Source organism: Neoarius graeffei, chromosome 19 (genome assembly GCF_027579695.1).
Source record: "Neoarius graeffei isolate fNeoGra1 chromosome 19, fNeoGra1.pri, whole genome shotgun sequence".
NCBI classification, from domain to species: domain Eukaryota; kingdom Metazoa; phylum Chordata; class Actinopteri; order Siluriformes; family Ariidae; genus Neoarius; species Neoarius graeffei.
Window position 1 is genome coordinate 15,691,780 of NC_083587.1, and position 25,680 is coordinate 15,717,459.

At 40.9% G+C, this 25,680-nt stretch overlaps 1 protein-coding gene and 1 non-coding gene across 5 annotated transcripts in view; one reads left to right on the forward strand and one right to left on the reverse strand.

Moving 5' to 3' along the window:
- nup58 (nucleoporin 58) overlaps positions 1 to 25,680 on the forward strand; it is an 80,619-nt gene that overhangs the window by 17,408 nt on the left and 37,531 nt on the right. For all 4 annotated transcript variants that reach the window (XM_060899725.1, XM_060899726.1, XM_060899727.1 and 1 more), the window contains exons 4-5: positions 21,349 to 21,517; positions 21,605 to 21,670. In XM_060899725.1, coding sequence (XP_060755708.1) covers positions 21,349 to 21,517; positions 21,605 to 21,670 — 235 coding nt within the window. The remainder of the gene's footprint in view (positions 1 to 21,348; positions 21,518 to 21,604; positions 21,671 to 25,680) is intronic.
- On the reverse strand, positions 24,612 to 24,802 carry LOC132868114 (U2 spliceosomal RNA). The gene has a single exon (XR_009650803.1). It is a non-coding gene; the product is annotated as a U2 spliceosomal RNA (small nuclear RNA).

Sequence of the window (25,680 nt, forward strand, 5' to 3'; positions counted from 1 at the left end):
AAGCCTGCGGAAACCCTGTTCAAAAATACGTTTCTCTTTCGTCTCGGCTTTTTTACTCAAAATGCCTCAATTTACTCAATTAATACATTGAACATGTATATGATGGTCAGTAAATCTGAATGAATGCTGACCGTTTTGAAAACTTAAATATTTCAAAAGACTTTTTGAAGAAATCATATGCAACTTATGAGGACGTAGGGAGAAAAGGTCAGTCACCCTAAGAAATTTTATTTCAGGGTTCCCGCGGGTCCTTAAAAAGTCTTAAATACAACTTTCGGTTTTTAAGGCCTTAAAATGTCTTAAATTGTTTGGAATGACTGGAATTTTTGAACGGGAGGTATTAAATTTAATATTGGACCGAACGAGTGAAATGTCTCCATCCGGTTTGGGGTATTTTTTTAACCGTAATTTTAAAAGTGACCAGCGTACCTTTTGGGGGCAGCATTGGTTCTGTGCGTCCTGTAGATCTAACGTTAGGAGGCTACTGGAGGCGGTTCAGTGCGGTGTGGTGCGGTGGTTGTGGAGAGTGAGAGATGTGCAGGTAGCTTACGCGGGCGCGAGAAAGCGTTGATAATTATGGGAAGATGTCTGTTTAACGACAAGTGGTTGGGAGATGACAAATACCCCCAAAATAAGGAGAAGAATCGTTTGCGATAAAAAGTGCTGGATCCCACAAATGTGTTTAAAGACGGTAACGCAGCGCTGGGGACACGGCGGACTGGGAAACGGGCTTTTCACCGACACGAGGCGCGCGCGTGTGTTAGAGATCAAGCGCTCCAGAGTGAAACGCAGGGGGGTTCGCGCATGCGCACAAGAGTCAGGTGGAAAATGGGACTTATAGGAAATACTACTAATAATAGTGATTAGCATCATTTTTTTTACATAATTAACATTGTTTATTGTACTAAGTTTAATATAAACAACCTTTATTTCAAAACTCAAAAAGAACTCCAGAAAATACAATAATTCTAAATATAGTACAATATAAATTTGTATAAAAAGTTTTTTTAGTTTTATTACCTATCGTCTACAACAGTGTTTTTAATATAATAAGAATATTAACAACCACTAATAATTATTATTAGTAGCAATTATTATTGATTATTAATCATTACTACTTATGAATTAGTGATTAATAAGTACTAGGGATTATTAAATGTTATAAAATTAAGTTATTAAAAATTATTATAAATAATTATTAAAAAGTAGTAATTGGTAGAATACAAACAAATTAAATAGTGAACATTGATATAAACTGTACTAATAATAACTGTAATAATAATAATAATAATAAACAATAACACTACTAGTAATACTTGCTGTTAATGTTATTATCAGTACAATTATCAGTGTTCACTATTAAAAACAAATAATCTATAATCCATGAATAATTGTTTGTATCACTACTACTAATAATAATAATAATAACTACTTTTTTAATAATTTAACTAATCTTAACTCAATTTTATAGCATTTTAATAATCACAACTTATTAATTATTAGTATAATTAAGTAGTAGTTGATAATTACTACTTATTAATTATTAAATTACATTTTGATAATGACTGCTTATGAATTAAGTAATTAATAATGCTGAATTATAATAATTGCTACTCTTAATTATTAATTAATATAGCTAATAAGTAGTGATTATTAAAATATTATAAAATTGAATTAATTTTTTTATTATTATTAAAAAAGTAGTTAGTAGTAGTAATACAAACAATTATTCATGGATTATAGATAATAATAATTAATTATTTTTGAATGATGAACATTGATATAACAATTTCACTGATGATAATTAGTTTACAGTTATTGCAACACATTGATTAATATTGATAATAATGGTTATGAAAGGTGACAGTTGTTTTTCTGTGTTTTAATGTAACGCTCTGATGATTGTATGGCTGCATAAACAGGTTTATGTTGTTACCTGCTATAATGCAGAAGATACTCGAGAACTTCCTCAGCCAGCTGTGTACTGTACCACACTCAGGGCCCGTTTACACGAGGACGCTGTCGGGTAAAAACGACTAAATATTTTATCGGAAGTGCCTTTCGTCTACACGGGGACGGCGTTTCCGAGGCTGAAAAACGGAAAAAATTGAAAACGCCTTCCAGAGCGGATAAGTTAAAAACAGCCCCCGTTGCATATCCGTCTAAACTACCCAATACGCGAAACTCTGCTCGGATCTGCTCACGTCGGGTACGCGTTTACGTCATACATATGTCATATACTGTACATGCCAGCCGGGGAAGTAAGAAAGTAAGTAAAAAAGTAAGAGCATGTCTGATTACATCGATCCAACGGACCTTCAAGCTGCTCTGGCAGCTTTAATAAACGTCCAGGAGTCCTTCGAACATCTATACCGAATCTGCACATATACCGTTAATGAACAGAGGCGGGTATAGTATGCTCTTACTTTCTTACTTACCAGAGTAGTCAAAGCTTTCGCAGCGCAGATGTGCAGATCAGACAAGACGGAAGACGTTGCGCATGCGTGCAGACATAGCGGAGGTCTTTCACAGCACCGCCTGGCATGCACATCTGTGACAGAGCGCAATGCGTCTGTCACTAAACAGCGGTTCCTCCCGCTGGTCATGTTTCAATGGTCAAGTGCAATGGACTAAACCACAGTTGCAAAGACATTCCAAATACAATCTGTGTTGTATGTTTGCTGTGGGTTTGGTAATGGGGGCTTTACAAGTATGTTTTGTTACGGGTACATTTGTTACAACTTTTAGATATGTAAACCTGAAATGTTTGGTCCATGTGTTCATAGTAAAAGACGCGACACAGGTTTAAACAGCGCAAGCATTTATTAGTTTTCACTATAAACCAGGGGTTCTCAACCTTTTGCAACCTGGGCCCCACCAAAGCTGGTTCATTGCAGTTGGGGGCCCCTCTTCTCGCCCCGCCCCCCCCAAAACACACTCACCCGCAGTGACGCCACCCGACCTACAGCACCTTAGGTAGATAGATAGATAGATAGATAGATAGATAGATAGATAGATAGATAGATAGATAGATAGATAGATAGATAGATAGATAGCCCTGGGCTAGATTATTATTAGTAGTAGTAGTAGTAGTAGTAGCAGCAGTAGTAGCATTATCCATAGTAGACTAGCAGTAAGAAAACAACAAAAACAACAAATTATTTGGGTAGAGCTGAAATGGGGAAAGCAAAAATACAGTGTGGGGTAGTAGTCTTTAAAAAGACTGTTTGGGTTTTGCGCTGTATCGATGGATTGATGATAGTAGACTAGCGAGAGTCGGCACGAGTTAACTCGGCAAGAAACCAGACTAGTGTGTGTGTGGCAAGCACTCACACGGTGGCCACGGTATGCAGACTCACTCACGTGACGTTGCGTCATGTTCGCGTCACGGGCTTAAAATAACCTACACACAAGATTTTATGATAGATTGATGATAGATTTTATAATAGTATTGATTTGTATGTAATAGTCCAATGTCCTGCATTTTGACATGGGTAAATGTGTTGCATCTGCTTAGCTACTATAGCCTGTTAGCCCCAGATATTTTTTTTTCCTCCATACATGAAGCCTACGACCCCCTGGAGTACCTCCGCGCCCCACCAGGGGGGCGCGCCCCCCCGGTTGAGAACCACTGCTATAAACAATAGAGTGTAAAGATTCATTAAGTGCGCACGTTTAACATCTGAATCTTTTCTGCTAGAGTTTATCTAACATCAGCCAGAAATGTTTGTAGCCGTTTACCTGCTGTAGTCTTCCGGGTGCGGGACCAAACCAGAATGCAGGTCTGAAAGCGCTTTTCAAGGTTTCTTCCGCGATGCGCGGGAAAGCAGCTCATTAGAGCGGAGAGAAATGGTCTAAAAATCTTACGTAAGTGTTTGTTGTCATATTTAAGGTCTGCACATTGTTGTAGGAGTGTAATGCAGGCAGTGAAAATGTTTAGAACTGTTAAAATCTGTCTAGATGTGTTGATTGATTTTAATTGTGTTAAGACTGTCTGTGACGTAGTCTTTTTTTTTAAAGATATTTTTTTTGGGCTTTTTGCACCTTTATTGGATAGGACAGTGTAGAGACAGGAAATGAGCGGGAGAGAGAGACAGGAAGGGATCGGGAAATGACCTCGGGCCGGAATCGAACCCGGGTCGCCCGCATTCATGGTATGGCGCCTTAACCACCTGAGCCACGACGCCCCCATGTGACGTAGTCTTTTAAATATGCGCTGCACCGTTCATTCAGGAGATGGCCTCGGCAGGGAGAGGACGCATGACTTGAGCTCTGTGTGAGTAATGCCAGAGTAGCCTCGCTTGCGTGGGCATTTTGTCCCAGAATTTTTTTGTTTGGTTTTGTCATCAGTGTTTTTTTTTGTTTGTCCTGTTTGTGTTAACTGCCGGCTTAAGAATAAAAAGAAAACTATTTTTGTACAAGAATTTTCCTTGTTTTGCTCATCATTCTGACTGACTACTCCATCCGCTCGGCACACTCTATTACAACATCCAAATGAATTCCGCACATTTATGCGTCACCGTATAGACGCAGATTTCCTCCTTGAAAACGGTCGTGTAGACGCGGAAAAAAGTGAGAACGAAAACGGACTTTTGCGTTTTTGTTTCAGACTGTCCCCGTGTAAAGTGGGCCTCAGACTGATTTTGCTGTCGGACACAAAATCACACATCAAAGCTAATCTTTGGGGATTGAAATAGTGCCGGCTAAGGTTGTTCAGCTGGTTCTACTTGCCATTTATTGTTTTGGTTTTTGAAATGATTCATGGTGTTTTCTCCAGTAAACCCCAGTCTTCTCCTTGCTGCTACAGTAGTTCTGCAGGCCCAAAACACACGGCTTTGCTTCAGCTGTTTGCATGTCTAACAGTTGCCATTGATGCACCCTGATGTTCACCAATTGTGTGCATTCTTCTTAAAGTTAGTAAAAAAACCTATTGCAGAAAACAGTTTTAAGTTGTCGTATTTATCATTTTCTTTGCCATGGTACAGTCTTAATTTTTCCATTTAGAGGTCTTGAAAAGGTCTTAAAAGTCTTTAAATTTGAACTTGAAAAATGTGCAGATACCCTGTATTTAATATATGAACATTTTGATAATTAATAGAACTTAAGTTTAATGTGAATTTATGGCCCTTTTCCACTACCCTTTTTCAGCTCACTTCAGCCCGACACGGCTCGCGTTTCGACTACCAAAGAACAGCACGACTCAGCTCGCTTCAGCCCTGCTTAGCCCCTAAAACTCGCACCTTTTTGGAGTGGGGCTGAAGCGAGCCAAAGCGAGCCGAGTGGGGCTAGGGGCGTGAGCAGACACTCCCCTGTGCACTGATTGGTGAGGAGGAGTGTCCTCACATGCCCACACACACCCCGCGAGCACGCTGGGATCTGTAAACACTGTAAACCCGGAAGAAGGAGAATTACGAATTACGAGAATTTCTGAAGCCTTATGCGCCTCGCCTCATCTATACGCTCTTGCCAGTATCTGTTGGCGTTGTCGGTGACAACAAGCCACAGCACCAAGACCAGCAACACTAACGACTCCATGTCCTCCATGTTTATTGTTTACTATCCGGGTCGTGAGACTACCGCTTAAAAGCTCACTGATGTCACTGTTTGCGCTGCTTAACGACATCACGTGACGTCCACCCACTTTCGCTAACTCCACCCAATGTATCCACCCACTTCCAGCCAGCACGGTTCAGCGCGGTCGTAGTCGAAATGCAACTTCAATAGCCCCACTCAGCTCCACTCAGCACGGCACGGCTCAGCCCGACTCAGCCGCGTTTGTAGTGGAAAAGCGGCATTAGTTTGTCATTTTTGTTGATCATGAATTATAACCAGACCCTTGAATGTAGAATGTGATTTTATTTTGAATTCAAACAATACTCCTATTGATTTGAAACATATTTTCATGTAAATGTATAAAAAAGACAACAGGTGTGTGTGTGTGTGTATGTGATATATATATAATTTTTTTTTTAATCTACTACAGCTCAGATTGCAGGAAAAGTGGTTTGTAAGGCCTTATTTTTCAAAATTTTCCTGGGGGGTATCCACCCCCCCGTTTTCTGCTTTTTTGATGACCACCCACTCTCATCCCTGATTTTGGTTTCCAGACTCTCTCAAGCTAGTGGTCTATTGGATTTGTCATTTGTGAGTTCATTCTACAGGTCTGAAGGTATAAACAGTAATTGTTTTAAATTTGCACCTGCTGATGTGGATGGAGTTTGTAGGGCTTTTGAAAAATGTCAATAAAAACGACGCCACAGGTATAGATTCATTCACTAGCAGGGTGTTGCCCGGGTTTTGCAAAATTCTTGACTTCCACATCAGATTTGGTGACGATCCGTCAAGAAATGGTAATGTTAACCCGAGGCAAACAAAAATCCAAACATCCACCACGCAGGCACCCATCAGGGACCTCCTGTGGCCCAAATATGGAATTTCTGAGTTCTGCCAAATTGTTGCTATCTCCTGTACCAACGTGCCAAGTTTAGTGAAGATCTGTCGAGAGTTTGTGTTGATAAATTAGTCATGAAAGTGTTCTGGATTTTCCCAGAATTCCGGATTTTTAGATTTTCATGAAAATTCCTCCGGACTTTTTCCGCTAATGACCAGTCTTCTGGATTTACCCAGAAATCCGGATATTTGACAAAACTCTTGAAAATCTCCGATTTCCCGAATGGAGAAATTTATTTTTCGGATTTTTCGCGTTCCTAGACGCAGTGTAATACTTCGCATCGTCCTTGCATGGGCGCGGTCCTTAAATAGCCCAAACATAGTTCATTGATTAAAGACAGGTGTTCTTTAACGGCGCGTGCCGGAGCTCGTTAGGCGCGCGCGCGCAAGGCACACCGTCAGGTGCACGAGCTAAGGCGCGCAGGACTGACACCGTTCTGCGCAAGCACAACACAATCGCAGTAGAAAGCATGTTCAAGCTGCCAGTGTAGCTGCAGTCTTTTTAGTTGCGAATTACGAGTATTTCCTCGTGTTAATAATTCGCCATGTTAAAACAAGCAAAACTTTCCTCCTTCTTTCGACGTGAAGAGAGGTAGCAATTTATCTCATCTCATTATCTGTAGCCGCTTTATCCTGTTCTACAGGGTCGCAGGCAAGCTGGAGCCTATCCCAGCTGACTACGGGCGAAAGGCGGGGTACACCCTGGACAAGTCGCCAGGTCATCACAGGGCTGACACATAGACACAGACAACCATTCACACTCACATTCACACCTACGCTCAATTTAGGCTACGTTTACACTAGACCGTATCTGTCTCGTTTTCTTCGCGGATGCACTGTCCGTTTACATTAACCCCCCTGAAAAAGCGGGGAAACGGGAATCCGCCAGCGTCCACGTATTCAATCTAGATCGTATCAGCTCCGGTGCTGTGTAAACATTGAGAATACGCGAATACGCTGTGCTGAGCTCTAGCTGGCGTCTCATTGGACAACGTCACTGTGACATCCACCTTCCTGATTCGCTGGCGTTGGTCATGTGACGCGACTGCTGAAAAACGGCGCAGACTTCCGCCTTGTATCACCTTTCATTAAAGAGTATAAAAGTATGAAAATACTGCAAATACTGATGCAAATACTGCCCATTGTGTAGTTATGATTGTCTTTAGGCTTGCCATCCTTCCACTTGCAAGTAATAAGTGATCTGCGCTGGGATCTCACACACAGCGGCTCAGTCCCGAATCGTGGCTTGTTCACTTCACTCGCGCGCTCTGTGAGCTGCGCAGGGCCGGAGTGCGCACCCTCCAGAGGGCACTCGCTGTTCAGGGCGGAGTGATTTGGAGCGCAGGATGCCTGCGGAGCCGAGCGTATCCGCGTATTGGTGTTGCTGTGTGCACGGCTAACGGTTTTAGTGTAAACGCGAATCGTTTTAAGAACGTTAATCTGATGATCCGCTGATTCGACGTAATGTAAACGTAGCCTTAGAGTCACCAGTTAACCTAACCTGCATGTCTTTGGACTGTGGGGGAAACCGGAGCACCCGGAGGAAACCCACGCGGACACGGGGAGAACATGCAAACTCCGCACAGAAAGGCCCTCGCCGGCCACGGGGCTCGAACCCGGACCTTCTTGCTGTGAGGCGACAGCGCTAACCACTACACCACCGTGCCGCCCGGTAGCAATTTATTATATATATTTTTCCATCAAAGTTGCATTTTGTGGTTTCGAAGCTAAGTTTTAGTGCCGTTTCTAGAACACAACATCAAGAAAACATGGAAGAAACAGCGATAATGGAAGAGCCGGTTTCTAAGCTGCCTAAAACTAGCAATGGTCATTATTTTTTGTTACATAATGCACTCAGGCTGCCAGTCAGTGTGTGACACACACACACACACCCTGAAAAATCCTAGCTACGCCCTGATTTATATGAGAAATTTGGTCTTCATTGGTGTGTTTTGAATTTACAGACAATATGAACTAATGTAAACTATTGGCTTCAACTCGCATAAATCTGAATTAGAAATGTTTAGTTCACTTTAGCTTCTGCAAACGCACAACTCTACTAAAAGATTGATAAACGAGGCTCAACGTCCCCAACATTGAAACCTGAAAGCTTTAGAAACTCGAACAGACCTTTACTTTTTAACAGTACGGTTTTGGGATTTTGCTGATATTTTTCAGAGTAATGAACTGTGTATCAGGAAAATCACCGCGTTTTCTAAACGCACTCCTGAAAATGACTCATTAACTAGGGGAATTAAATTTGATATTTTTGACATGTTAATCATTAATGTACATGAAAGAAAAAGGCTTAAAAGTTATAACTTGTTTTAGTGAAAATAAGTACTAAAATTCACGAGAATGCAGGGGCTTGCGTGTTATGTTATTAAAATATTTTCGGGGGACGTTGCCCCCCATCTTAGTTTGACTTTCAAAAGTTCAGGATTTTTTTCTTTGTTCCACTTTCATCTCTAATAAATGTAACGTGAAAGGCATTGAGGAAGGGGGTGGGTGGATGTTGTGCCCCCCAGGGACCTCCCTGGGGCCCATACATGAATTTTGGTTAAATCTGCAAAATTCCGGGTCATCCCCGGACCTACTTGCCAAATTTGGTGAAAATCCGTCGAAAAATGGCGACGTCAGCTCAACACAAACAAAAACTTTGCCGCTTATTATATAGATGACCTGCTGTGTTCATAAAAGATGGTTCTGAACAAATCACTCTAACGATCGCTCATACTGTTAATTTGTCACTTTGTACACAGATTGTGTCTGATGACTTCAAGATGGCGCGTGTTGTACCGCTATATAATACAGCTTGTAAAACTGATGCTGGAAATTATAGGCCTGTGTCCATACTTAGTGTCATGTCCAAAATACTAGAAAGAATAGTATATGATCAAATCTATGAGTATGTACAGTGTAAAAATCTTTTATATATGACCTACAATCAGGATCCAGAAGTAATTATTCGACTGAATCATGTCTTCTTAACCTCACTGATTTTATTCACACTGAGATGGACAAAGGAAATTGTGTTCTGGATTTACAGGAAGCGTTTGACACTGTTGAGCCGAGCATTCTTTTAGGTAAACTCACTACCATTGGACTACGCCAGGATTGTGTAAACTGGTTTAATTCTTATCTTAAAGGGTACCTGTAGTGAATTTTAATTACTAGCTATTTCAAAAGTTCACGTATGATACCAGTGGTTCCGTCATGTAACGTTCGTCATAAGCTCTTGTCAAGTACGCGCAAGTTGTAAGTCGCTGCTCCATCAGTCAGGCATGGTCAGAGACGTTGCCTCCTTCATGGGCTGTTCCAGCACCGGTAGTGACACACAGTCGTTGGTTTGTCCGATTGTCTGGGCTGCAGTGGACTGGTTACTGACCCCGTGTTGCAAACACCAGTCTAAGAGAACACATTATCATCTTATCTGCTCATAAATATTATACTTACTCGAGCTGATCTTTGGCTGGATCGAATTGAAGTTTAAAAAAAAAAGGTTCAAGATTGAACCAAATCGCTGTCCTGAATCATGAATTGAATCGCTGTTCTGAAATTGAATCATTGTCCTGAATCACTAGCTACATTAATCATGAATTGAATCACTGTTCTGAAATTGAATCATTGTCCTGAATCACTAGCTCCATGAATTGAATCACTGTTCTGAAATTGAATCATTGTCCTGAATCATTAGCTACATTAATCATGAATTGAATCACTGTTCTGAAATTGAATCATTGTGCTGAATCACTAGCTACATTAATCATGAATTGAATCGCTGTTCTGAAATTGAATCGCTGTCCTGAATCACTAGCTACATGAATTGAATCACTGTTCTGAAATTGAATTGCTGTCCTGAATCACTAGCTACATTAATCCTGAATTGAATTGCTGTTCTGAATCACTAGCTACATTAGTCATGAATTGAATCGCTGTTCTGAATCACTAGCTACATTAATCATGAATTGAATCGCTGTTCTGAAATTGAATCGCTATACTGAATCACTAGCTACATTAATCATGAATTGAATCGCTGTCCTGAATCACTAGCTACATTAATCATGAATTGAATTGCTGTCCTGAATCATTAGCTGCATTAATCATGAATTGAATCGCTGTTCTGAAATGGAATCGCTGTCTTGTATCACTAGCTACATTAATCCTGAATTGAATCGCTGTTCTGAATCACTGGCTCCATTAATCATGAATTGAATCGCTGTTCTGAAATTGAATTGCCGTCCTGAATCACTAGCTACATGAATTGAATCGCTGTTCTGAAATTGAATCGCTGTCCTGAATCATTAGCTACATTAGTCATGAATTGAATTGCTGTTCTGAATTACTAGCTACATTAATCATTAATTGAATCGCTGTCCTGAATCACTAGCTACATTAATCATGAATTGAATCATTGTTCTGAAATTGAATTGCTGTCCTGAATCACTAGCTCCATGAATTGAATCACTGTTCTGAAATTGAATCATTGTCCTGAATCATTAACTACATTAATCATGAATTGAATCGCTGTTCTGAAATTGAATCATTGTCCTGAATCACTAGCTACATTAATCATGAATTGAATCACTGTTCTGAAATTGAATCGCTGTCCTGAATCACTAGCTACATGAATTGAATCACTGTTCTGAAATTGAATCATTGTCCTGAATCATTAGCTACATTAATCATGAATGAATCGCTGTTCTGAAATTGAATCGCTGTCCTGAATCACTAGCTACATGAATTGAATCACTGTTCTGAAATTGAATTGCTGTCCTGAATCATTAGCTACATTAATCATGAATTGAATCGCTGTCCTGAATCATTAGCTACATTAATCATGAATTGAATCGCTGTTCTGAAATTGAATTGCTATACTGAATCACTAGCTACATTAATCCTGAATTGAATTGCTGTCCTGAATCACTAGCTACATTAATCCTGAATTGAATCGCTGTCCTGAATCATTAGCTACATTAATCATGAATTGAATCATTGTTCTGAAATTGAATTGCTGTCCTGAATCATTAGCTACATTAATCATGAATTGAATCGCTGTCCTGAATCATTAGCTACATTAATCATGAATTGAATCGCTGTTCTGAAATTGAATCGCTATACTGAATCACTAGCTACATTAATCATGAATTGAATCGCTGTTCTGAATCACTAGCTACATTAATCATGAATTGAATTGCTGTCCTGAATCATTAGCTACATTAATCATGAATTGAATCGCTGTTCTGAAATTGAATCGCTATACTGAATCACTAGCTACATTAATCATGAATTGAATCGCTGTCCTGAATCACTAGCTACATTAATCCTGAATTGAATCGCTGTCCTGAATCACTAGCTACATGAATTGAATCACTGTTCTGAAATTGAATTGCTGTCCTGAATCATTAGCTACATTAATCATGAATTGAATCGCTGTCCTGAATCATTAGCTACATTAATCATGAATTGAATCGCTGTTCTGAAATTGAATCGCTATACTGAATCACTAGCTACATTAATCCTGAATTGAATCGCTGTCCTGAATCACTAGCTACATTAATCATGAATTGAATTGCTGTCCTGAATCATTAGCTACATTAATCATGTATTGAATTGCTGTTCTGAAATTGAATCGCTATACTGAATCACTAGCTACATTAATCCTGAATTGAATCGCTGTCCTGAATCACTAGCTACATTAATCCTGAATTGAATTGCTGTTCTGAATCATTAGCTACATTAGTCATGAATTGAATCGCTGTTCTGAATCACTAGCTACATTAATCATGAATTGAATTGCTGTCCTGAATCATTAGCTACATTAATCATGAATTGAATTGCTGTTCTGAATCACTAGCTACATTAATCTCATCTCATCTCATCTCATTATCTCTAGCCGCTTTATCCTTCTACAGGGTCGCAGGCAAGCTGGAGCCTATCCCAGCTGACTACGGGCGAAAGGCAGGGTACACCCCGGACAAGTCGCCAGGTCATCACAGGGCTGACACATAGACACAGACAACCATTCACACTCACATTCACACCTACGGTCAATTTAGAGTCACCAGTTAACCTAACCTGCATGTCTTTGGACTGTGGGGGAAACCGGAGCACCCGGAGGAAACCCACGCGGACACGGGGAGAACATGCAAACTCCACACAGAAAGGCCCTCGCCGGCCCCAGGGCTCGAACCCAGGACCTTCTTGCTGTGAGGCGACAGCGCTAACCACTACACCACCGTGCCGCCCTAGCTACATTAATCCTGAATTGAATCGCTGTTCTGAATCACTAGCTACATTAGTCATGAATTGAATCGCTGTTCTGAATCACTAGCTACATTAATCATGAATTGAATTGCTGTCCTGAATCATTAGCTACATTAATCATGAATTGAATTGCTGTTCTGAATCACTAGCTACATTAATCCTGAATTGAATCGCTGTTCTGAATCACTAGCTACATTAATCATGAATTGAATTGCTGTCCTGAATCATTAGCTACATTAATCATGAATTGAATCGCTGTTCTGAAATTGAATCGCTATACTGAATCACTAGCTACATTAATCATGAATTGAATCGCTGTCCTGAATCACTAGCTACATTAATCATGAATTGAATCGCTGTCCTGAATCACTAGCTACATTAATCATGAATTGAATTGCTGTCCTGAATCATTAGCTGCATTAATCATGAATTGAATCGCTGTTCTGAATCACTAGCTACATTAATCATGAATTGAATTGCTGTCCTGAATCATTAGCTACATTAATCATGAATTGAATCGCTGTTCTGAAATTGAATCGCTATACTGAATCACTAGCTACATTAATCATGAATTGAATCGCTGTCCTGAATCACTAGCTACATTAATCATGAATTGAATCACTGTCCTGAATCACTAGCTACATTAATCATGAATTGAATTGCTGTCCTGAATCATTAGCTGCATTAATCATGAATTGAATCGCTGTTCTGAAATTGAATCGCTGTCTTGTATCACTAGCTACATTAATCATTAATTGAATCGCTGTTCTGAATCATCCGAAGGGCATAAAATCCGCATGCCATCTCGCAACAAGTTTTGCCTCCAAATAGCCCAAACTATGTCACACAGAGTTTATCCTGTTTACAGTGGGCGTTCCCACCGCGAAAGAGAAACCAATTGAAACCGAAAGCGTGAAAGTGATTATCATGCCATTACTGTCCCTGTGTCCGAAATCACACTTATTCACTACTCCCTACTCACTGTATCGGGAATCACTCTATAGTGAGCTCATTGGTAAAATAAAAAAAAAAAAAAAAACCACACCCACTTTCAGACATTAATCCGTCACGCTGGTATTTACGTCATTACTGTTGCACAAGTCGGCTGGTGGGTTTTCAAAAATAATAAACACGTATTTTTGTGATAAATCCATATTATACTGAGTGTATTTCCCACATTAATCAATAGAAAGTACTTTGTGTCTGCTGCATCTTTCAGTTTATTTAAAATCAAGGCTGAATCCTTTCTTCTTTGCTGCTGCCTTTTATTTAATCAAATTTCAGACTTTTAATTTGATTTCTTTCAGCGCAACCGCAATGCATGATGGGATATATTGCTTGGTTAGTGACCACCGGTTGTACACTACTTTTCATGATGCATTGTGGGATACTTTGAGTGCACTATATAGGGTGTAAATAATCCTCACTATCGTTTCAGACAGCGCTACAAAATGGCGTCCTCACTATATAGTGCCCTATACACAGGGCATGTGAATTTTATGAAGGCGGAAATGCGTGCTCTGATGTGACTGAGTAAGGTGACAAGATTTATGTTTCATCTAATTTAGTTAATTTAAAAACTGTAATATTTGGCAGTGGGCACATAGGAAAGTATAAAGTTTCTGTCAATATGTTTATCATGCTTGTATGATTTAAAAAAACTCGTGAAAATATTTATCTCAATACATGACCTACTCATTCTAAACCTGTTGAGCTTCACCGGCAAAGCTCTTGACCCCAAAGTATAACCAAATCGACTTGCACATAATGCCATGAAATAATAGATATGTGCCATAAAATAAAGATCTATTACAAGTATTAGATCTATATTTATTCAACGTGTTCTGAAGTTATTTGACTGGGAACTGAGAATCTCGACCCACAGAACGCTGCTTGTTTACTCGCATCTGATAACCTGGAATCAACAACTGTACGTCACTTCCGGCTGGCAATGGCTGCTCCACGTGGTTCTGCCTCCGCGGAATTCACGGAATAAAACTGTCCACAAAAGCGCTTTTACGGGGTTTTTTTTTTTGACTGTGTGCGTCTTTTGTCAAAGTAATACATAAAGCACGATTAATGTTGTAAACATGACCAGTACTGGTACACTTTCGCTACGTTCACACTGCAGGCTGAAGTGACTCAAATCCGATCTTTTCGCCCATATGTGACCTGTATCCGATCTTTTATTGACAATATGAACGACACAGATCCGATTTTTTTCAAATCCAACCCAGGCCGTTTGGATATGTGGTCCTAATTCCGATTCCTATCCGCTCTTTTCATATGCGACTTCAGTCTGAACCGCCAGGTCGCATTCATCCGACTTACACGTCATCAACAAGCCACAAACGTCACTATTCTGCACTGAAGTAGGCGGTGGGTCTCTCAAAAAAAGTTACAACAACATGGCACATAATCACGGGCGCAGATAGAGGGGGGGACGGGGGGGATTCGTCCCACCCAGATTTAAATTCACCTCGTTCGGTCCCCCCCACTTATAGGGAGGAAAAAACGTCTATGCTGTCTTTCTTTGCATAAGGCAAACCTCACGGAAAAATCAAAAGACTAATTACCATTCGGTTTATTGAGGTGCACAGCAGTGTATACATAGTTGCAACAATTCACATAAAACAAAGACTGATATTCGGTTGGTTGAGCTGTGCAGACTGCACAGGTTGCGAGCTCGAGCTTGGTTGCTATGGTTACTAACAAGTTTGACAGGCATATCGGGGTTGGGGTTGGTTTGCTGGCAGCTTTGTCCCCCTCCAGTTTTTTGTCCCTCCCAGTTCAAAAAAACGTATCTGCGCCCCTGCGCATGACATCAATGCGAGGGACGCTTCGGGCTGTGAAGGTTCTGAATCTTCTCAATGGAAGGACGCAGAGGTTAGGGAGCTGATTTCCATTTGGGGGGATGCAGCTATTCAAGCTAGATTGGATGGGTCATACCGCAACCGGGCGGTTTTACTTCCGTAAACACTGGCCATGCTCACTGCGTGTGACGTCGTCGTATCCTGCAATGCGCATGCGGAACACTTTTAGATCGCTTTTCGTTCATACTGAGGATCACATACAAGTCGCATATATTTGTTAATGTGAACGACCTCACAAAAAAATCGGATTTCACAAAAAAATCGGAATTGAGCATTAAGCCTTGCAGTGTGAACGTAGTCTAAAACTCTAGGAAACAAGTTGTGGCACATTATCTGGTGAAAGGTCAATCACATGTGGAGTTCCACAGGGTTCAATTTTAGGACCCTTACTGTTTTTCGGTATATGGAAGGTGCTGTCAGAAACATGTTACTATATGCAGATGATTCAACCATTATTGTATCTGGAAAAGATGTAAATGAAATTGAATATAAACTTGGATTGGAACTTGAATCCCTGAACAAGTGGACGGTTATTGACAAATCGTCTTTGCATCTCAGTAAAACTGAATCAATCCTGTTTGGTAGTAATTACCAGATCAATCAACGTTCTCAGATGGATGTTAAATGTAATGGTAATGTCATACAAGCTAAATGTTTAGCAAAATACCTTGGTGTGTACTTGGATCAAACCCTGTCTGGGAGTATTATGGCAAACGAAGTTTGGCAGCAGATATAGAAACCAGTTCTGTCCGTCCGGTCACATTTTCATTTCCGGGTCATATCTTTAAAACTACTGAAGATATCTTCATGAAACTTTGTAGACATATCAAGCAACATGTGAACTGGTGCCTTTTTTTCTCCCAAAAAATCCAAAATAGTATTTTTCTAATTTTTACATAGAAAATAGATTTTGACTTGGTTTCTAAGAGCAATATTGGTTTCCGGAGCATATATCCAAAACTGTTCATGCTACAGATTTGATACTTGGTGTACATGTTAACAAGGTGATATAGATGTGCCTTTTCACACTAAGAAATTTGAGAAATGTAAATTTTTCATGTTTCCATGGAAACAAATTCAGCCTTAGTCTCTCAGGTTAGTCTTAGGGGTAGGTTTTGTTTCCGGAGCAGAACTTGAAAACTGAGTGATATGGTCTTGAAAGGTGGTATATGTGTTGATTAAGTAATGTATATGTGCCTTTTGATACTAAGAAATGTGAGAAATGTTAATTTTTAGCTCAACTGGACCAAAGGTCCGATGGGTTTATGCCATGGACTGCTGAGGTCAGTGGAAAGAGGTCGGGTTGTATGGAATCAATTTTGTGCCAAAATGTTCATACAATACTTTTGAGATATCAAATGAAAACGACAAATCAAAATACAAAAAAAGAACAAAAAGTCAATTTTTTTAGAATGGCAAACAAATTATTCGTGTAATCGTGCAAAATATCAGTCTATTACTCTTCAGAAACCTTTTATTTTTGTTCCGCGTCTTTCTCAGTTTTGTTTGACGTAATTTATTTTGGTTGCGATTCCAGCTTTCTCGTTTGCGCTCCCTGACTTTTTTTTGCTTGCAGTTTTGGCACAAACTTGACGTGTGGGCGGGCTGTCCAGGAATGCATTCCCATTGGCTAACTTGTGTTTGACTGACAGCTACGCTCAGCCATTCCCTACTCGGATTCTGGCGGACTGTTTGACGAGTGACCGATCCATTGACGGTAAACAAGGATCGAGTGGACTTCAGCGGCGACTATGATATTGAATTAATTCAACAAAGTGTAACTTCAATATCATAGTCGCCACCGAAGTCCACTCGATCCTTGTTTACCGTCAATGGATCGGTCACTCGTCAAACAGTCCGCCAGAATCCGAGTAGGGAATGGCTGAGCGTAACTGTCAGTCAAACACAAGTTAGCCAATGGGAATGCATTCCTGGACAGCCCGCCCACACGTCAAGTTTGTGCCCCAACTGCAAGCAAAAAGTCAGGGGGCGCAAACGAGAAAGCTGGAATCGCAACCAAAATAAATTACGTCAAACAAAACTGAGAAAGACGCGGAACAAAAATAAAAGGTTTCTGAAGAGTAATAGACTGATATTTTGCACGATTACACGAATAATTTGTTTGCCAGTCTAAAAAAAATTGACTTTTTGTTCTTTTTTGTATTTTCATTTGTCGTTTTCGTTTGATATTTCAAAAGTATTGTATGAACGTTTTGGCACAAAATTGCTTCCATAGGGTTGGGTTCCTGCAGCAGAACTTGAAAAATGTGACAAATAATATCTTAAGTTGGTATATAGGGTGGGGGATATAGAGGATTATTATTATTATTATTATTATTATTATTATTATTATTATTATTAATAATTTGTCATTCTGTTCTGTGCGCATGCATTCTATTCCATCTTAATATATACTAATTTATCATGTTCTGTTCTCTCCTAAGTTATCCTACTCTATTCTCTATTTCTATCCATAATGCATTATACTGTCATTCTTACTCCTGGGTATGACTTTAAACTGCAACTGGTGGTAAGTCTCCGGTCCAAGAGGACTTGAGTATTGGGGAAAGTGGAGTTAGCCCTTAATCACCATTGCTCCCAGATCCGCTCTGACCCGGAGTGGTAGCACCTGCCTGGGTTCCAGCTATGGGTTAAATAGTACATCACCAATAAGGCGCTGGCAGCAGGGTGCTTCTCAGTGTACTGTGGCAGATGAACCCAACAGGGTCAATGGTACACCACCTGATGGCATGCGGAAGAGCCACTCAAATGGCCAACGGATGGCATCACTCGGCAAGTCAGTTGTTACTGTGGGGCAACTTCCATACCCATCAGTCTGTGGCACTTTTGTGCACCACTTGGCAGCAGGTCAGTCTGGAGGTCCAGAGAGGCAACACGATGGGGGCACGACATCATTTGTCTTACTTTACTGTGCAAGGCGCTTCATTAGGAGAGGCGCTCTGGTGCGGGCCTCGCGGCCCATCTGCGCATCCTAATGAAGCAGACGTCATCGCTAGTGACTTTGTTAAACAAATGATTTTTTTCATCACACAAGGACTTGTCCATTTCCTCCATGATGTTTTCGTGTGGTTCAGCCTGTATTGTGTGCAAACGTTTTATTTTATTCTTCTTCTTATTTTTGGACTTTTCTGCACACTGCAGAAAATATCCAAATATCATCAGTTCAGCTCCGAGGTCGTTCTCTCATTCACCATGTTGGCACCTTTAGATAATTTTAAAAATCTGCTGCTTCTCGAGCCCTCAACACATCATCGGATAACTCTGGAGGACATCCTGCTGTGTCCTGGTAAAGTACCATCTTCTGTTCACGCGCAAGAATGTGATAATTCCCTGGGATTTGTGCTCAGGATGGAGGAAAGAGGAATCAGTTGTTCATCTGTGTTACATCAGCGCTCTTTTTAACTCTGTCCTGAAATTCTTTCCAAAATAATCTCCGACTCGGCGTTTCATTCTGTTCCACTTCCTGTTTTGTGAAATCGGCGTGAAAGTTAATGAACATGTCGCTGATTAATTCACTTTTTCTTGCTTTTCAGATTGTATTACTCTGTGTGTCTTATACACGTATTTACTCACCAAACAGACTCGGATCCTCTTTGTGATTCAAGAAAAAAGGGAATAAAACGGCAAGTTATACTGTGGTTTGATAAACTATCTGACAAAAACGTGCATGCGAGCGCACACCGTGCATGTCCGTGTTCGTGATAGTTTAGCTCATTTGCTTAACTTTGCAATCGGGTACAGGTTGTTGGTGGACAAGTCACTCACCTGGGATCCGTGTTTTACATTACATTCTGATCGACTCGAAGCGGTGATCCGTTTCTCCACCATTTTGATAAAGGACCCAATAAAAGGAGGTTGAATATGAAGCTTATTGAGTTCCATTGACTTCGATTCCACTGTTCTTCTGATTTGCATTGCTGACCTTGTAAAGCCGTTCTGCTGTCGCTCAGTGCTGAGTTTCAGATCTTGTCGATTGTTCTGTCCTCTCCATTCCTACTTCCGGCTTCCCGTGTTGTGACATATTACCCGACCCTGCCTTACTGCCACACGTCACCATTTAACGGCGCACCGGAGCGACGCCATGTGTCCGAAGTCGCTCCCTACTCATTATATAGTGAGGACGCCATTTTGTAGTGCTGTCCGAAATCTTAGTGAGGATTATTCCACCCTATATAGTGCACTCAAAGTATCCCACAATGCATCACAAGAAGTAGATGGTCGCTAACCGAAGCAATATATCCCATCATGCATTGCGGTTGCGCTGAAAGAAATCAAATGAAAAGTCTGGAATTTGATTTAATAAAAGGCAGCAGCAAAGAAGAAAGTATTCAGCCTTGATTTAAAATAAACTGAAAGATGCAGGGACTTTGTATTGATTAATGTGGGAAATGCGCTCGGTATAATATGGATTTATCACAAAAATACATGCATGTATTTATTATTTTGAAAACCCACCAGCTGACTGATCTGGCACGTTTTAATTGTGCGACAGTAATGATGTAAATACCAGCGCGACGGACTCGTGTCCGAAAGCGTTCTTTCATTTTGCCAGTGAGCTCACTATATAGTTGTCTGTATAGTAATTCTCTGAGTAGGGAGTAGTGAGTGATTTCGGACACAGGGACTGTGTGGCTTCTCTATTCCGTGTTGTCTTTGTTATTGACGTGATGAAATCCAGAATGCGTCGGTTACGTAGAGCTAAAGCTCGGTTGGTTTTAAGAAATGTGTCGCGAACGTCGAAGCTGGGAAAATTTTGTGGACGAAAGCACTGTGTGGCCAGGTGTGCGTTTCCTCGTCGCAAGCCATGTGTGCCCCAGCAGAGTCAGTTCAGGATGGTTTCCTGTGAGATTGAAACCCTCACACACGCCTTCTCTCAATTAAGTATGATGAAGCCTTTATCCTGACTGTTTAATATGATGTAGATATTCATAGTTGGGGTGTGTGGTGTTTTTTTTTTTTTTTTTTTTAAATAAAGGATATTACTTACTTTCTGATCCTGACTCTAGGTGTATAACGATTCTCCCTATTCATGATTCAGTTTGATTCACAATATTGGTTTCACGATTCGATTTTCCTATGATATTTAAAAAAAATTACATAATGAAAATTTTAATCCCATAAAATGCAGAAAATATTTTCCTTTTTTTATCAACTTAAATATTCCTCTTTTTATATATATTTATTTATATATATATATATATATATATATATATATATATATATATATATAAAAAACCAGCAATAATTATTCACCCACATTTGTAAAGATTGGAGTGAAATATAATAGCCTAGTAACTATTCCTTTTATTAAAAATAAAAAGTTACTAACAAATTTCTTTTCTTCATAAACTTTTATTTTTCTGCCTCCATTTGTCTGTTTGTTTTTTTTAAAGCAGCCTGTAAAAAGAGAGCTCTGATTTCACGTTAAATCTATTTGTACACAAGCACACAACAGCTCTTTCACAATTTGCTTTTTTGTGTGTGTGTTTTCCCACAACAGTAGAGCGGTATTAATTCCACCTACAGTGAAGTCATGTATTCCTGCTATTGTACTGATATTGTCCCTCAGTGCTGTTTAAACAACGCAAGAACAGCAAGGAAAAACTGACACATTTCCCACCCTGTGAACAATAATCGATTCAAATCATCATAAATTCGTATCGTGATTTATGATCGTGTGATGTATCGTTACGTGCCAACCTGATACACCTCTACTGTCTTTATTGCTGTGTTTCAGGTCTCGGCCAGTCGGGTCTTGGCGGAGGGCTGACTTTAGGAGGTTTGCTCTCGTCCTCCACGGCGACTACAGCTCCCGTTGCTCCGGCGCCCAGCGTGGGTTTGGGTGGAGTCGATTTCAGCACATCGTCGGAGAAGAAAAGCGATAAATCATCTGGTGCTCGAGCTGAGTGAGTTTAAAAAAAAACCACACTTTTTTTTTTTATTTTGCTCTGATTGGTCATAATTATTGTAATTTTTTCTTTTTTTTGCTATAGAGACAGTAAAGCACTGAAGGATGAAAACCTGCCTGCTCCTATTTGCCAAGATGTCGACAACTTCCAGTACGTTCCTTGGTTTTTGTCATCAGGTTCAATGTTGTACTAAACCAGGGGTCACCAAACTACGGCCCGCGGGCCAGATCCGGCCCGCCACCCCCCTTTGACCGGCCCCCCAGCCCCTCTGCCCCCCATCACTTGAACCGGCCCTATGAGGCAATCCCCAAAAGTGGTCATGGCCTATTTTTTTAAATTGCTTTTTGGCAAATAATAACATGTCTGCATCTCGTATTTTGTTGATTTTATCAATTAAAATTTATATTTAGTTATAAAATGAACTGTTCATATTTTCCGAATTTTCGTCATATGCTCGCGATCAAGCAGTGACAGGCAGCGCACGCGCAGAGAACTGTCAGTGTTCAGGACAGCAAAATGGCTAGCGGTAAGCGAAAAGCTGACAGAGAGTGCAGAGTTTTTAAAGAACAGTGGACCACCGATTATTTTTTCGTTCAGTGTAAGGACCGTGCAGTTTGTCTTGTATGTAAAGAAAGTGTGCTGGTTTTCAAAGAATATAATCTGCGTCGTCACTATGAAACCCGCCACAAAGAGTATGCTAGTTTGCGAGGGCAAACAAGAGAAGACAGGATTCGGAGGATGAAATGCGGACTGGCTGCACAACAGAATGTATTCCTTCGCCAAACCCAAATCAACCAGGCTGCTGTCCGAGCTAGCTATAAGGTAGCTCACCTACTAGCTACCCATGGAAAGCCGTTTACTGATGGGGACTTTGTTAAAGTACGCATGCTTGCTGTGGCCGAGGAGGTGTGTCCCGACAAGAAGGATGCGCTCTACGCGGTGAGTCTCTCCGCACCTATTATGACCAGGCAAACCGAAGATTTGGGGGACACCGTGTATGACCAGCTGAATGAGAAAGCGTCAGAATTCGAGTTTTTTGCTTTGGCCATGGATGAGAGCAATGACGTGCAGGACACAGCACAACTGCTGTGATCTATTGATCTATTGCTCATATTATTATAATTTCACTGTTTTTTAAAATGTATTTATTTTATAGGCCTATTTATTTGACCTTTATTAAGTGCTGCATACAATTATTATTTATATTATTAATAATATCAGCAAGCCTACCTACAATTTATAAATTTCCACACACCTTTGCCAGTGTCAATCACCTCAAATAGGCAGATGTTTCTTACCTTGACAGCTTTGATATTATTTTTATTAGAAAATAAATGGAATATCAGTGGTATTTCAAATTAAAACAAAGTGTGAAGACTTGATTACTACTTTTGCAAACCACTAGTAAAGATAAACAAATATGTGCCAGGAATCAAGTGTGGATATAGTAGTGTGGATATAGTAGTGTGGATATAGTAGTGTGGATATAGTAGTGGGGGATATAGTAGTGGGGGATATAGTAGTGTGGATATAGTAGTGTGGATATAGTAGTGTGGATATAGTAGTGGGGATATAGTAGTGGGGGATATAGTAGTGTTGATATAGTAGTGGGGATATAGTAGTGGCGATATAGTAGTGGCGATATAGTGGGGATATAGTAGTGGGGATGGCCGTGCCAGGCTAGTAATCTCTACTACACAATGAGGCCTGCTGGTGGTCATATTTGTCTGGGTCATACAATTCTATGTTATATAGCTGACCCGACCCCGGCCCCCATCACAGTCAGGAACAACAGTGTGGCCCCCAGAGAAAAAAGTTTGGTGACCCCTGTACTAAACTTTTCTTATTCTTTAAGGCATTCTTGCAGCTCGCATACTCGACACACACAAAACAAGTTAGTCTTTAAAACCAGCGCCGTTTCTTCCACCACAGAAAAGTAGCTCCTCCCACAGTGTCTTGTTGCTATGCAACAGAAATAATACTGGCCTCAGGATCTGTGTCGGTATCAGATGGATTTCTGAAGGTTCTGAAACTTCTCTTTCTTCGTACTCGTGTGCGTAAGTTGATCACCTGTAAAGCACAAACCACGTTCCTGTCACAGCTCGTTTGTATGTAGCGACACCCACAAAACTCCATAAAAAGTAAAGTACCCAAAGAGCTGGGAGCACGAAATGAGTGATCGGGGTAAAGACTGAACAACAGGAGTGGAAGTGATTTTGACTCGCTTCTACACCAATAATAATAATAAGCAAGCACAAACTCTTCCATCGGCTGAGGTGTGTGTGTGTGTGGTTTACGGCTCTGCTCATATAGACCGACCCGTCCTCTGGTTATACGACACCAATTCTCTTGTCATAAGTGAATGATTAGTTTTATTTGTCTTAATGTACAAGTTTGTACTGGCTCACTTTCTTTCGTTTCGATTTATTTATTTACTTACTTACTTGCTTAAATTAATGCCAATAATACAGTCAAGCCAGAAAGTCTGCACACCCCTTTTACCTTCTCCACATTTTATTACGTTACAGACTTATTCTACAATAGATTGAGTTCATTTTTTGTCACAAAATTCTACACAAAACAGCCCATAATGACAAAGCAGGTTTTTAGACATTTGTGCTAATTTATTAAAAATCAAAATGTAAAATATCATATGTACACAAGTGTGCACACCTTTTGATATGACTCCCGAAAGTGAGCTGAGGTGCATTTAAAAAAAAAAAAGAAACCTTTATTTGGTCACATGCACACTTTAAGCACAGTGAAATTCATCCTCTGCATTTTTAACCCATCTGAAGCAGTGAACACAAGCGCGCACTCTGGTGTGGCTGCCCACTGCTCTGAGCACCCGGGGAGCAGTCAGGGGTTCGGTACCTTGCTCAAGGGCACCTCAGCCCAAGGCCGCCCCACGTTAACCTAACCTGCATGTCTTTGGACTGTGGGGGAAACCGGAGCACCCGGAGGAAACCCACACAGACACGGGGAGAACATGCAAACTCCACACAGAAAGGCCCTCGCCGGCCGCTGGGTTCGAACTTGGAACCTTCTTGCTGTGAGGCGACCGTGCTAACCACTACACCACCGTGCCGCCCAAATGGGCACTATTCCTGGAGGTACTGCAATACCAGGTTGATGCATGGAGCGGAAGAAGCAAGCCCCTCGTCCAGCTACCTGTTTGAAAAATCTGTTTAATACAACGTTCTCATTTAGAGAACATGTCGGATATTAAACTGATAAGAACAGATACTACACTTGATCTTAGCCAAAAGATCAAGTGTAGATTGCCAAAAGATTATTTCCACTGATACTGCTCGAGATGTTTCTACAACTTCATTGGAGTCCACCTGTGGTAAATTCAGTTGATTGGACATGAATGGGGATTGCCAGCACCTGCCTATGTAAGCTCCCACAGTTGACGGTGCATGTCAGAGTGTGAACTCCAAGCCACTCAAAGGAATTATGTGCAGACCTCAGAAACAGGATTGTGTCGAGGCATAGATCTGGAGAAGGGTACAGAAAAAATTGCTGCAGCTTTACAGGTCCCAAAGAGCGCAGTGGCCACCATCATTCGTAAATGGAAGAAGTTTGGAACCACCAAGAATCTTCCTAGACCTGGCCGCCCGGCCAAACTGAGCGATCAGGGAAGACGGGCCTTGGCCAGGAAGGTGAGTAGGAACCTGAGGGTCACTCTGACAGAGCTCCAGCGTATCCTTGTGGAGATGGGAGAACCTTTCAGATGATCAACCATCCAGGCAGCACTCCACAAATCAGGCCTTTATGGTCGAGTGGCCAGACGGAAGCCACTTGTTGTAAAAGGCACATGACGACCCACTTGGAGTTTGCCAAAAGGCACCTAGAGGACTCTCAAACCATGAGAAACAAGATTCTCTGGTCGGATGAAACCAAAATTGAACTTTTTGGCCTGAATACCAAGCATCATGTCTGGAGGAAACCAGGCACCGTTCATCACCTGGCTAATGCCATCCCTACAGTGAAGCATGGCGGTGGCAGCATCATGATGTGGGGATTTTTTTCAGCAGCGGGAACGGGGTGACTAGTCCTGATGGCTGCAGTCATCTTTCCCTCTAAGGACACTGAGATCCTTGAAGAAAACCTTCTCCATAATGCTCTGGACCTCAGACTGGGGCGAAGGCTTGCCT